Source organism: Leptopilina heterotoma, unplaced genomic scaffold, assembly GCF_015476425.1.
Source record: "Leptopilina heterotoma isolate Lh14 unplaced genomic scaffold, ASM1547642v1 Lhet_63, whole genome shotgun sequence".
NCBI classification, from domain to species: Eukaryota; Metazoa; Arthropoda; class Insecta; order Hymenoptera; family Figitidae; genus Leptopilina; species Leptopilina heterotoma.
The window spans coordinates 993,549-1,007,705 of NW_025111149.1; the positions used below are offsets into that span (position 1 = coordinate 993,549).

Here is a 14,157-nt window from a genome sequence, read left to right on the forward strand (position 1 = left end):
GGAACAGTGTTTGGAAGTAACGCGTTACTTTTAACGTCGTTACCGTTTTCGTTACTTATTTTGGGTAACGGTAACGATAACGCGTTATTATTTTAGAAAAGTAACGGTAACGGTAACGAGTTACTTTTTTTTGTAATTTGTAACGAAAAGTCGTTACTTTTATCGTTATTTTTTAAAGGGTATAGCGGAATAAGAATGGAAAATCTGCCTTTGCTCCAAAAAAGTTTAAATTATTACTAAAAGTTGGTACTAATGAGATGAAAATTTCCACCAAATATTTTTTGAAAAAATGCATTTTACAGGAGTTATGGAGGGGGAAAGCGAAATCAAAAAATTGATTTTTCTCGAAAACGGCTCAACCGATTTTAATTTCAAAAATATGTTTTTTTGTAGAATCAAAAGACGAATTATAAAAAAAATACAAACACTGGTATGGAATTTTAATTTCGGATTTCTGTAGGAATCCTGTAATAATTTTTCAATTAAGAAAATTCGTAAATAAAAGTAATATAGGAATTTTTTGTGTGTACCTATCTAATAATTTTTAGAGTGTATCAGAATATTCTTTATGATCAGGAAAAAAGTCAAAATTCTATCTAGAAATCAGAGAAAGACAAAATTAAATATTTGTGGTAACCCAGTTTTAGCAAGTATTGAAAAATTCAAAATTATTTAAAAATGAAAAATCTTTTATTTTTATTCTCAAAAATTTTAAAATATTATTCGAAATTTGGTTATACAATGCAACTAAAATAATATACCTATTAAGATGGTATTCTGGTCTGTTTTTTCGAGTAGGATAAAAAAGAAAGTTTAACACTTTTAGTATTGACTTTTGTTGCAAATTGTTTATTAATGTTTAAAGAATACAGAAAAAAATTAGGAAAAAAAATAAAAAATTTTTTAAAGTTATAAACTGGTGAAGTGGGGACTGAAAAAAAGAAAGTGCGAACTGGTTGACACTGTGGAGACTTTTGTAATTCCCTAAAAAAAACCCAAAAAATTCTTGATTATTACAGGCTTCGCTATGATCGGTACATTGAAAAAGAGAAAATTTTTTTTTAGCAAAATGGCGACGATTTAGAAAAAAGTTGTGTTTTTTGAGATTTTTGAATTTTTTAAAAATAAAATAAAATATATTTTTCAAAATCCAAAGTTCCGATCATAAAGGGATATACAAAGAACATTTCTGCAAAATTTGAAGTAAATCGGTTGAGTAGATTTTGAGTTATCGTGTCAACCAGAATTTTTTTCAGTTACAAACTTCAACAGTTTATAACTTTTAAAATTTTATATTATTTTTTTCTGTATTCTTTAAATATTTATAAACAATTTAGAAAAAAATTAATATTAAAAATATTAAACTTTTTTTTTATCCTAATTTTTCAAAAAATTATCATAAAAAATTATTAGGTATACAAGGCATCAGGCTAAAATTAAAACATTTAATTTCTGAATTCTGATTCATGTTCACGTCAGAATTAAAGTCATGTTATTTAATGTGATATATTTTTCCATAATAAAATATATCGGATACGTAAATAACATATCTTTAATGGTTTAATACACATATCATAATAAGTTTTTCATTGTGAAATAAGAAATATGATATGCGCGCGTAGCGCGCAAAGTTTGCTAGTACATAATAATAATACATAATACATAATTATTAATACATAATTGAAAATACATTATAATAATCGTAAGTTTCCTTTCCGTTAGCAAATTACCTGCATTCGTTTGTTTGTTTTGAAAATTAATTTTTGTGGGTTATTTTCATTTTTTTTTTAATGTCAAAAAAACGAAAAAAAAACTCGTTTAATTCACTTCACAAAATTGACAAAATTTCCATTCCATATTTTTTATTTTCCTGACTTTTCTAATTTTCAACAAAAATATTTACTTTTTTCTTATCCTGCTAATAAATTGAATTTCTGCTACGAATTTTATTATTCATGAAAGAATTTAAAATTCGAATAATTTTATGCAAATTCTAATTTAAATAATTGAATTGATGAAAATTTGTATTATTCATGGAAAGAATTGAATTCCTACGAAAATTTTTACAAACCATTTTTTTAATAATTGAATTCTGTTTGGAAATTTTATGAAAATAGTAGATATTGAAAATCATTGAATTGCTAAAAGTTTTTAAAGATAATTAAATTTTACAAAGAATTCTATTAAAAAAATTTGGCAATAATTGAATGTTTGTGGGAAATTTTATTAAATTTTTTTGAAAGTAATTGGAGTTTCCTAAAAAACATTTTATTATTTTTTATGAAAATAATTGAATTCTTGCGAACGATCTATTAGAATTTTTGAAAATAATGGAATTTCCAAGAAGTAATTTATTACTTTTAAAAATAATATTGTAATTTATTTATGAAAATAATTGAATTTTGCAAAGAATTTTATTAAAATGCCTCAAAATAATTGAATTTTCGGGAGTAATTTTCTTGTTTATCAACATAATTGAATTCTTTTGAAAAATTATTTGTGTAAATAATTGAACTCCTAGAAAAAATTTAATTAAACTTTTAAAAAATAATTGAATTATTTTTAAAAAATGTAATTAAAATTGTATTTAAAACAATTAATTTTTTTCGAATAATTTTATTAAATTTTTTAAAATAATTATTCAATCTTTCCAAAAAATATTTAAAAAAAAACATTTTTTTAAATAATTTATTTTTTCGAGGAATTGAAATTAAGTTTTTAAGAATAATTACATTTTTTGAGCAATTCCTGTAAAATTGTATTAAAAATAATTGAAATCCTGATAAGAATTTTATTATTTATGAAAATAATTGAATTATTGCGAAAAATTTTATTAAAATTTTCAAAAATAATTGAATGCAGAATTTTATTATTTTTGAAAATAATTGAATTATTGCGGAAAAGTTTATTAAAATGTTTAAAAAGAATTGAATTTTTGTGTGAAAAATTCAAAAAGTAATTGAATTCTTCATACAAATTTTATGAACATTGTTTTAAATAATTAATTTTTTCGAAATATAATAAATATTATTAAAATTTTATTAGTTTAAATAATTGAATTCTTGTGGAAAACTTTATTTGTGAAAATAACTGAATTTTTCGATTATTAATTTAATATAATATAAAAAATAATTGAAATTATTCGATGAGTTTTATTTTATGAAAATAATTAAAGTCATGCTTAGAATTTAATGAAACATTTTCTTAAAAAATTGAATTATCATGAAAAATTTTATTATTAGTAAAAGTATTTGAATTATTTTAAAAAATAAATTGAATAAAATTTTGTTAAATAATTGATTTTTTCGAAATTTTTCTGAAAATTAGCGAATTAAAAGTAGTGGAAATTCTCTAAAAAAATATTATTCATATTCAGCTGTGTTCAGAAAGTTGAATATATAATAATTTTTCTATACCTTCTTTATTCTTCAGAATAATTAAAATCTCAGAATGAAGATTATTTTTAATTTGGGTATCAAATAACAATTTTTATGAAATTCAATTTTCCTCGTACAAGAAAGTTTAATTATTTTCAATTTTGAAAATCTGATGTCAAATTTGAAATTAGTATCGAAATTAAGATACTTTAAATATAATTGAATTTTTCTTTAGACAAATTTTATGAAAATTTTGCTATTTATGAAAATAATTGAATTCTTGCCAAGAATTTTATCAAAATTGGAGATATTGGAAATACATAATTGAATTTCAGCGAAGAATTTTATTATTTATAACAAAAAAATTAATTCTTACTAAAAGTTCTCTTAAATTGTTTGAAACTAAATTATTTTAAAGAAATCTTTTTAATATTTTATCAAATGAACTGACATCTAGCGGTAACCTTGGCGTTCGCAGGTGGAGAATAGCGTCTCCATATTGAATCTCAGGATCTTCTTCTTCTTAAATGACTTTAGGAGCCAACTGATATTCGTCAATATTTGTAATTCTATAATTATTTATAACAAAATTTAGAGAGTTTGACAATTAATAGAAATGGATTTAAATTTTAAATTCACTTTAATTTGCTTTTTTTATGGTATAAGTTTTTAGGTTTTTCTTTAGACTTAGAATTAATTCGTTGTACTAGGTGAAAAAAGTGTCAAAAAATATCAATAGTCGCGTGAGTCCAACGCCTGTAAATCGATTTAAAAATTATCATCCGCCCTCTTCTTTATCTGCTTTAATTTACATAATAATCAATTTTTCTCCCTACAATATCAGAGGAGATTCAGCATTAGATTTTTTTTCTTTCGATACATAGCGTCTTATAACGTCTTTAACAGATTATCAACTTGGACCCTGACCTTTGTATTCCAACATGTAAAAGAGTGCAATTCATTTGTCTACGTCGCTCTCTAAGCGATTTAAGACTGTTTAATTTTTCAAGATACTCCATCGTATTTCCACTCAGGGGTTAATATTTCATTGACTCTGATTCAAAAGTATTCGACCTGGTAAAGAGGATGAACGGTCGTTTTATTATACCGCGCAACCAGAGTCAATATTGAAATAAAAAATTTCTTCAATATTCCATTTCAAAGTCATAGTTCTGAACCTATACCAATAGTAATAATAATAGTAATAAGAATAATTCTAATAGACGAAACAGCTTGATTATTTTCTGCAGCAAATGATATCGTATACATTATTAATGTTTCTTCATTCATGAATCATTTTATATTACACAACTTATCTAACCCACTGCTCATAATAATCTATCAAAACTTCTCAGCGGGAGATAAAAGCCTCATTTTCCACGCACAAATGAAAAATGCATATTTTATCGCGAGCACAGCAAAAACAAAAAGAACAAATTTTATTCGAAAAACCGTCAATAATTTCCAGATAATAGTTAAACTATTTACAATAATATATCGCTTTATTTCATTGCCAGAAGATTATGTGTTTAATGAAGGAGTGCTTTAACCTAATTTTCTTTTAAAGAAATCTTCTTTTTCAACGCGAAAATTCGCATCTCTTTAAAGTATAGTCAAAAACATCCCTGAACAATTTTATTTTCCCTTGGGTCGACTTTAAGGCGCAAAAAAAGTTTATTTAATTTAGTGTTGTCACAAAAATGAGGTATTATTTTGTATTTCCCTGATTTTTTCCTCTCGCTAATTTCTAAATTGAATAATTCAAAACCTGAATAATTTTGTGAAATAAATATTTAATTACTTCATATTTGTTTTTCCATGGGAAATAGAATTAAAAAATTTCATTTTTAAACCTTCTGAAATTTAATAGTTTCTAAAAATTACAACTATCAATTATTGTTTTTAATAATTTTCCGAAATTACACTGAACTCTCGCTGTAATGGATAACTTTTTTTTAAAGTTATTAAGGGTATAATATTTTCAAAAAATTATAATAAAGAAATTCTTAAGGTTATGTTATTCAGTGGTCACGTGCCCCATGTACTTTACTATGGAAAAACACACAGGTAGGCGCAATGAGAGTGAGAGAGAAAAAACATTTAATTTGAATTTTCTGACTCTCTTACTCTTATGTGTTACCATGACAACCTGCAGGCAAGCAGGCAGTAGGAGCTGTGCTAGCGCCTTAAGACGTCTATACCAAACCGTTCATAACCCCCTTTCTTCGTATATTTAAACAATTTTTTTCAATAATTATTTATCAAAATTTTTCTAAATTCCGAGAGCAGCGGGCATCCCAGAGCATTTCTCTATATTTACCAAAAAATCCCGACTCAAAATATTCTTTTCTTTTTAAATGAGACGTCTATCACAAAACCATTATTTTTTCCAGGATGCCCTTAAAGTAATTGAATATTTTGAATATTTAAAAAATGTAATTAATTTAAAATAATTATTCAAAAGTATTATTTAATAAATTTGTCTATACAGTCTATATTTTTAAAATCTTTTTGCATTCAAAAATATCAAACAAGAATTATTTTCACTTAGTTCCAGAATATTGTAAAGATATTAGAAAATTAAATTATAAAACAATTTTTTAAGGATTTTTTACTGTAATAAAATTTAAAAAATCGAGTTGCATCCCGACAGATTTCACTGTAATTGTTTTTCACATTATAAAAATCGAAATAAGTTGCATTTTATACTAAAATATTTTTTATTTTATTTTTTTATTTGGAAGAAAAGTCGAAAAAGTCATAATATCCGAAACCTGCTTACTTTTATTCTCAAAATATAAACACCATAAAAAATACTGCAATAAAGACGAAAGAAAAAAAAATTTGAACCATAAAAAAAGAAATATAATTACAGTCAGAGAAGTACAGAAAGAGAAAAATGTACCTTTTGTGAGCGGATGTTCCCATTTTGTACTAAGATTTAATTATTTGGAGTATCTTCTGAAAAGTAAATCGTGGGCGCAATAATAATGCGCTTGTGGTCCACGTGCGTGGCACGCGTGTTCGTGTTAGTCTGCGACATACGCATGTAACGAAACGAAAAGCCCCATATACACACATCTCTCGCCTCAAAGAGTTCCGAGAGCTCCAGTCAGCAGTCACAGAGTTTAGTTGAGAGTTGGGTTCAGTGCTGCGATGGTCATCCGACTGGGAAGTCGCAGACTCGTATTTTGTGTCATCATTTTAAACTACAATTCAACTACAACGACGATGACAACGACTCTATAATAGGAACATACACATGTCTCGTGATCCTCAATTATCTTTAATTAAAACAACACACTTTTATTTTCCAATCCCCAACACTATCAGCTTTAAAAATATAATTACATTAATTAACTAATTCAACGAAATAAACATTCCAAAAGAGCTTTCTTTGTTTTACCATTTTCATCATCATCCAGTTGGATAATTTAATTCAATTATATTGTGTTCTCAAGTGAATATTCAATTTCGTGTTAAAAGAAAAGTGTTAAAAAAATGAGTAAGTAGCAAATTTTCTCCTAGGAAATTTCGAGTGAATTTGGAAAAAGTTAAAAATTAAAAAAAAAATAAAGTGTATTTTTACATGATAGTGTTATATTGATAATAGTGGGTGCAGTTACATTTTTAAAAGGAAAGTTTGTGCATAAGCACGTGGTTGTACTCGCGCTTCGCCGGTGAATACATATGCCGGCGTAATGCGTAAAAACAAGCTACTCTCATGCTCACCACAGCTTCCCACTGTAAGTATTAATTATAAAACGAGACTGAAACTCAGACTTTAGTTGATGTTATTATTATTATTATTCCAAATGACCATTTTGGCGCGGTCCTTGAAAAAAGAAAAAAATCCTGAGTATAGTTCTTTAGCTCGAAAACGATTTACTAAATAATCTCAATTTTGCCCGAAGGGTTAAAACCGCGATCCAAAGCGCGCACCAAATGCGCTTTCAACATTTGTTTTTACGAAGCCAACACACACACACACACGTATATATATAACAGATTTAAAATACTTCAAAAGTACCGGTTCCTTTAATGGAATAGTAATTTTCAGTCGAGGATTCAAAAATGGATAGGTATACTAAATAATTCTCCCTCAATGGAATTGGAACTGTTTTGAACTATCAACATTGAGTGAATACCTCAACTTTCGGTTAATGTCCGATTTTCGATTGAAAATGCTCAATTATTATTGAGCTAATTAATCATTAAAATTACACGATAGCAACAAATTTTGTACTATTTTGGAAAAATATAGCTAGAAGATTTTGGATTTCGAACTGACAATAATTGGAAGTTATTACAACAATCAATTGATTTTAACCTTCGTTGATATAAGCGGAAAGGTTATTTCACAAAAGTGTAAAAATCTACTAATTTCTTCTCTCTAAATTTGAATCAGCGAAAAGTCGCTGATTCACCAGCCCAGGGTATGCAGCTGATGAAATAGCGTATATACACTGATGAAACAGCGTATATGCACTGATTTTCCAGCGTATATACGCTGTTTCATCAGCTGCATACTCTGGGCTGGTGAATCAGCGACTTTTCGCTGATTCGAATTTAGAGAGTTCGAATTAAATTCGCGTTTAGTTTACTATTATTATCTATTATTATTTTACTCTGCAGTACTAAATAAAGTTTTCTTAATATACAGACAAAGAAAATTTGTTATACTTGCTTTTATAATTAATTATAATGATTTGTTCTAAAATTGCCCCAAATGCAAGGCAATTACGGAGCAATATTTGTGTTTAAATAACTCCGTCAAAATTTTTTTTTTGTAAATGGAACTTGAAGGAAATCTTTAGAAGAATGTTCACAATATATTTGAATAGCTAATAAAATTTTTTTGTATACTTTAGATTTTTAGTGAAGAAGAAACTCAAAAAGTCGCGTTTTTTTGTTCTATATAATTACCCCTGTTGACGGTAGTGAATATTTCTACTAATTCTTAGTAACTTACCACTAAAACTACAGTAAACAATTTTAAACTACTAAATAAAATAGTAAAATTCTTCTAAGGTATCGTGGAAATTTCTGCTTTTAAATTAGTAAATTTTACTAATAAATTAGTAGAAATTACTACTTATAGTAAAATTTAATAATTCATATGCAAAAAGTCAATAACTAATTCAAATTAGTAAATATTTTTACTAATAATTAATTTAAATTCCTAATCAATTAATTTTCAATAATAATAATTTTTTTCAATAACTTTTAATAATAAATTAAAAGAAATGACTATTTATTAGAAAAATTTACTAATGAATTTTAATTTTATTAATAAATTGTAATTTTTACTAATTTATTAGTTAAATTTACAAATTTAAAAGCAAAACGTCAGTCATAAATTCTAAATGGAAAACATTTTTAGTAATTCAAATTTAGAGAATATTGAAAAGTCGTCCACTAAGTAAAATTAGTAAATATTTCTACTAATTCTTAGTAACTTCGCACTAAAACTGTAGTGAAACATTTTTAACTACTAAATATTTACTAATTTGAATAAGTGACTGACTTTTTGAATTTGAGTTAGTAAATTTTATTCATAAATTAGTAGAAACTACTATTTATTAGTCAAATTTATTAATTCATATGCAAAAAGTCAATAACTTCAATTTAAATTAGAAAACATTTTTACCAATAATTAATTTAAATTCCTCATTAATTAATTTTTAATAATAATTTTCACTAATAAATTAAGAGAAATTACTATTTATTAGTAAAATTTACTAATTAATAATTTATTAATTAAACTAATTAATTATTACTAATTAGTCAATTAATTTATCAGTGAATCTATACTATCAAATTAATTCTTTTGTTTACTAATTTAAATTTAGTGAGTTAGTTCTCAAAATATATAATTTATTTGGAAAATATTATTAAAATTCACAATTTCAAATAACTTGTAACTGTAACTAATAAATTGGTCAATTTTATTTGTTTACTTACAGTAATAAAGTATTATTTTTAATAGATTCACTCTAAATTTGGATTAGTTAAAAATAACTAATTTGGTAGTAGAATGTCAGTTACTGATTCAAATAGTAATAATTTCTACTAATCAAGTAGTAAATAATCCCGTGTAGAAATTGTCATATTTAGGCCATAACATGGCATGTTATGGCCTAAATATGGCAATTTCTACACGGGTAGTTAAAATCACTTTTATGTTATGTCAAAATAACTAAAATTAATTATAACTAATGCAATTAGTCAAATTTGACTATTTTCTTAGTTGCTTTTTTACTGATAATTAGTAATTTTCTACTAAGAATTTAGTTATTTTTTTACTAATGATTAGTCATTATCTACAAATAGTTAGTTATTTTCTACTAATAATTAGTTATTTTCTATTAATAATTAGTTATTTTGCTTCCTCATAAAGGAAGCCTTATAGTGATGTCGATTTCCGAATTTTTTAGAACCAATTATTTTTACAAATTTTCAAGTGTAGTATATATAATTCGTCGAGAGGAACAAATGTCCGGATGTATGTGTGTATGTATGTATGTATGTATGTGTGTGTGTGTGTGTGTGTGTGTGTGTGTGTGTATGTGTGTGTGTGTGTGTATGTCACCAATTCTTGTGGACAAATTTTCTCTTACACGTCTTGACGGATTTTGATAAAATTTTGTATGTGTATTACGGTCACGAATACCAAAAATCAGACAGAAGGATTTTCAAAAATATCTAAAAAAAAAAAATTTCTTCAACAATTTTTTAATTTTTGAAAAAATAATTTTTGGATTTTTTGAAGTAACTTTTTTCTATATTAAAATTTTTATTAATTCTTGTCAAAATTGCATTCCTGACATAAAAACGAATCGATTCATGTATATAAAGTATATATTTTATCAAAATTTATAGAATTAATAAATATTTTAAATTTTCACAAAAAATTGAAATTTTGTATTTTTTGACAATTTATCTTAACACTTTAAAATAATTATTCTAAAATAAAAAATTAAACAATTGGTATATATTATATTGAGGAAGCTTAATGATCATGAAATGAACAACTTGTTTACTAAGTGCTGAAGCAAAAAGTCAGTGCACTGAGAGAAATGGAATAATGGATAGTCAGATTTTGATGTTAAAAAAATGATGTTACACGATTCTATCTTTATCTAGATAGCTGTTCGTATTTGTATAGCATTAAAGATGGTCACCCTAACCATCATTATGTTACCCACTACTATAAATTTCTCTCCGTGTAAAAATTTACTTTACTAACAATTTTTAACTAATTCAGATTTAAAGAGTTAGTAAAATTTTTACAGATTTCTATTTCCTTAGTTAAACATTTAATTACCACTCCTTTTAATTAAATTTTTACTAATTAAATTAAATTAAAATTAATTTAATTAAATTAATTAATTAAATTTAAAGAGAAAATCAATTTGCTCATGAAGTCGAATTTTTTGTGCAAAATATTATAAACAAGCAAATTTGATTAAAATAATCAATTTATTATCAACTCTCAAGAAATAAGTGAAAAAGTCCCTTTTTTCAATTACTGAAAAGTCCACTAATTGAAATATAAAATATCTGTTAATTTCTGCTAATTTCTAATTAAATAGTTTTTTACTAATTTTCTTAGTAGAAATCCATTTCACTTAGTTTAAAAATTTTTTTTACGCAAGTCTTACACTCAGAAAAAGAGTTGACTGCCATAGCCAATTAAATAGTTGCTATAGCGCGATCCAATTAATTGGATGGGGCAACTATTTCTTGGTTGATACATCCAACTTTTTAGCTGCATTACCTTAGCTGCATTACATACATAGCTGGGGTACCTTTTTGCATGGAAACAGTATCCAATAGTTGGATGTGCTAACCAATTAATAAATAAATTAAAAATTTTTAAGTAAAATTAAAACTTACATTACAAATTTCTATTTAGCAGATAATAAAAATTGTTACTAATTCAAATCAGTGAACCCTTCATTGATCCACTCTCTAAATTTGAATTTTACTAATAAATTGGTAGAAATTACTACTTATAAGTAAAATTTACTAATTTTTATTAGTAAAATTAGTAAACCTTACAAATAAATTAGTAGAAATGACTAATTATATAGTAAAATCTACTAAATCTAAAACAAAAAGTCAGTCACTAATTCAAATTAATTTAACACTTTTTCTAATTTTCCCAAGCCAATTACGTCAATTTCTACCCTGTTTCGAATTTTATTTCTAAAATCACAATTTCCTTCACGATGACGATTTATCTCTAAATTTTCCAAGAAAAAAAAATTTATTTACGAAAAGGAGAGAAAAAATAGAAGAGATAATACTGAAATTCCCACTGGCAAACGAAATTAACTGATATTGATAAAATATGACATTACATCTCATCCAACAGTGAATCTGTTAAAATTTTTATTTCTATTTTTCAAACGATTCAATGTCAACGGCAGATTGACAAATTGAATGTCGGCAGGTGTGTGTATATAGAGAGTAATGACTTTTCTAATACTCTATTAAAACTGCAGTCAACTGCGAAGCAACTTGCGATCTTGTTCAGAGTGACTTGACTGGTTTGACATGAGTGATTCCCGATGTCAAACACACAGTTTAACTTGTCTTTTTTTATCATCTATCCCCGGATTACATACATTCTAAGAATCTTTGTGGTCATGTTAAAACAGTGACGCAAAGTTTCTTATTTTTCCTCTGTTATTTGCAAAAAAGGAAGAAAAAATAAGGAACAATCAAAGGAATGATGTACATACATAGTAGGAACTTGTATATATATAAAATAGGGGAGTTACGATGTTTATGACCTACCATAAATTGTCTTTTGCATACACGATTATAAATCGCGGAAAGGAGATTGAGATCTCTCGAGCGGAAATTGTGAATTATGCCTTTTGACACACGTATACAAGTTATATGAAGAAAGAAGGAGAAGAAAAAAAATTATACATGTATGACGTACAGTTTTTACGAGTACCGTTTTATTTTTACGATTTCATGAGAAATTCTATGCTAATTGTAAATAAATGCCTGCTGATTGCTTTTTCCTAGACTTTCCAAAATAGCTGAGGAGAGAATGACAAAAAGTAGAAATAAATAAAAATAGATACGTCTTTTAAAGTATGTCACATAAATAAATGTGTAACCGGTCATTTAAAAATTCACAGTAAAAAGAAAATCTTATTTTAAGGCACGAAAGCTTATCTTTACTTTTTACTGTGTTAGATTATGTACAATTTTATTGTATCATTTGAAGAAAAAGAATAGATACTAAACCTATTTAAAAATTTTTGGCAGTCTCTATTATGAAAAAATTGACGCAAAATCTAAATTTTTATTTCGACAATTGCGAAAAAAAAGACTAACTTCAATATCTCTGGTTCTTCTGGGAAGTTATTCAGATAAGAATTGTTTACAGTTCAGGGTACCTAGAAGATTAAAAACAAAAAGGTTTTAAATTTTTAAAACCATCCCCCCCCTTTTAATTTTGAAAATTCGAAAAATCGACAATATATGGGCCCTTTTCTAAAAAGGGCAGTTTTTCTATTAAAAAACCATTTTTTTACAAGATTAATGATTAGGTACAATTTTATTGTGTCATTTGAAGAAAAAGAATAGATATTAAACTTATTTAAAATTTTTCAACAGTCTCTATTACGAAAAATTTTACGAAATATCGAATTTTTCATTTCTATGAGTACAAAAAAAAGACTCTAACATCAATATCTCTGGTTCTTCTGGGAAGTTATTCAGATAAGAATTGTTTACAGTCCAGGACACCTTAAAGATGAAAAATCAAAAGGTTTTAAATTTTTCCACACCTCTATTTTTAAAATACGGATTACTTTTGCAAATAACCGACAAAATGGGCCCTTTTCATTTTTCTAAAGAACCAATGAAATCAAACAGTTAAATTATCGATAAATTAATGAAAACCGCATGATTCGACTTGCCAAAACATGCTCTCTAAATTTGAATCAGCGAAAAGTCGCTGATTCACCAGCCCAGAGTATGCAGCTGATGAAACAGCGTATATACGCTGGAAAATCAGTGCATATACGCTGTTTTATCAGTGTATATACGCTATTTCATCAGCTGCATACTCTGGGCTGGTGAATCAGCGACTTTTCGCTGATTCAAATTTAGAGAGTGTAGATTGATAATAAAAAATAAAAAAAAATTAAGATTTTGCTCCAAAATTACTAAATTGCGATTATCTCGAAAACTGGAACCGACAATATGGGCCCTTTTCATGTGGACGTCCACACATGTTCTTATTTAAATGTGTCCTTGTTGACAAATTAAGATGTTAATTTTTAAATTGTATATTCAGTAATTTTCTGCGAAGAAACCTTCTTGGTAAGTTATAGCTTATGTTATAGGTTATGTTCTTCCAGATATTTTTCGATATACAGTCGTGTCTCGTCATTGCAAGATTCTCGAAACTGCAAGCTTCTTTAGGGCGGTACGTAATTGCAAGATGACGTCATCTTACGTCATCAACTTTCAGTGCCGACAATTAGGGAGCAATGAAGGTTCCAAATAAGAGAGGGCGCCCAAAGAGAATATATACCTATGCTCATCCCTGGAAATCTAGAAAGTAGGCGTGGTTTAAGTATCTTGCATTTACGAGAGTTGAAGAGTGGGAAATTTTCACGAATCTTGCAATGACGAGACACGACTGTATTTCTTTCACTAATAATTGTATGTAATTTCAGTTTAAAATTATCTGAGGATGCCTGTCCTCGACAGGCGAAAGCTAATAAATAATTACAAAATTATTTTT

The 14,157-nt window shown here is 26.2% G+C and overlaps 2 protein-coding genes across 3 annotated transcripts in view; one reads left to right on the top strand and one right to left on the bottom strand.

The window, feature by feature from the left end:
* The window catches only part of LOC122509825 (mediator of RNA polymerase II transcription subunit 20), a 423,200-nt gene that overhangs the window by 303,515 nt on the left and 105,528 nt on the right, over positions 1 to 14,157 (bottom strand). The window lies entirely within an intron of this gene.
* Positions 1 to 14,157, top strand: part of LOC122509818 (facilitated trehalose transporter Tret1-2 homolog) — a 327,738-nt gene that overhangs the window by 225,532 nt on the left and 88,049 nt on the right. Inside the window, exon 1 of one of the 2 annotated variants that reach the window (XM_043624073.1) lies at positions 6,286 to 7,123. The exons of the other annotated variant lie outside the window; for it this stretch is intronic. Coding sequence (XP_043480008.1) covers positions 7,079 to 7,123 — 45 coding nt within the window. The 5' untranslated portion in view covers positions 6,286 to 7,078. Of the gene's footprint in view, positions 1 to 6,285; positions 7,124 to 14,157 lie in introns of those variants that run through there. 2 annotated transcript variants of the gene reach the window in all.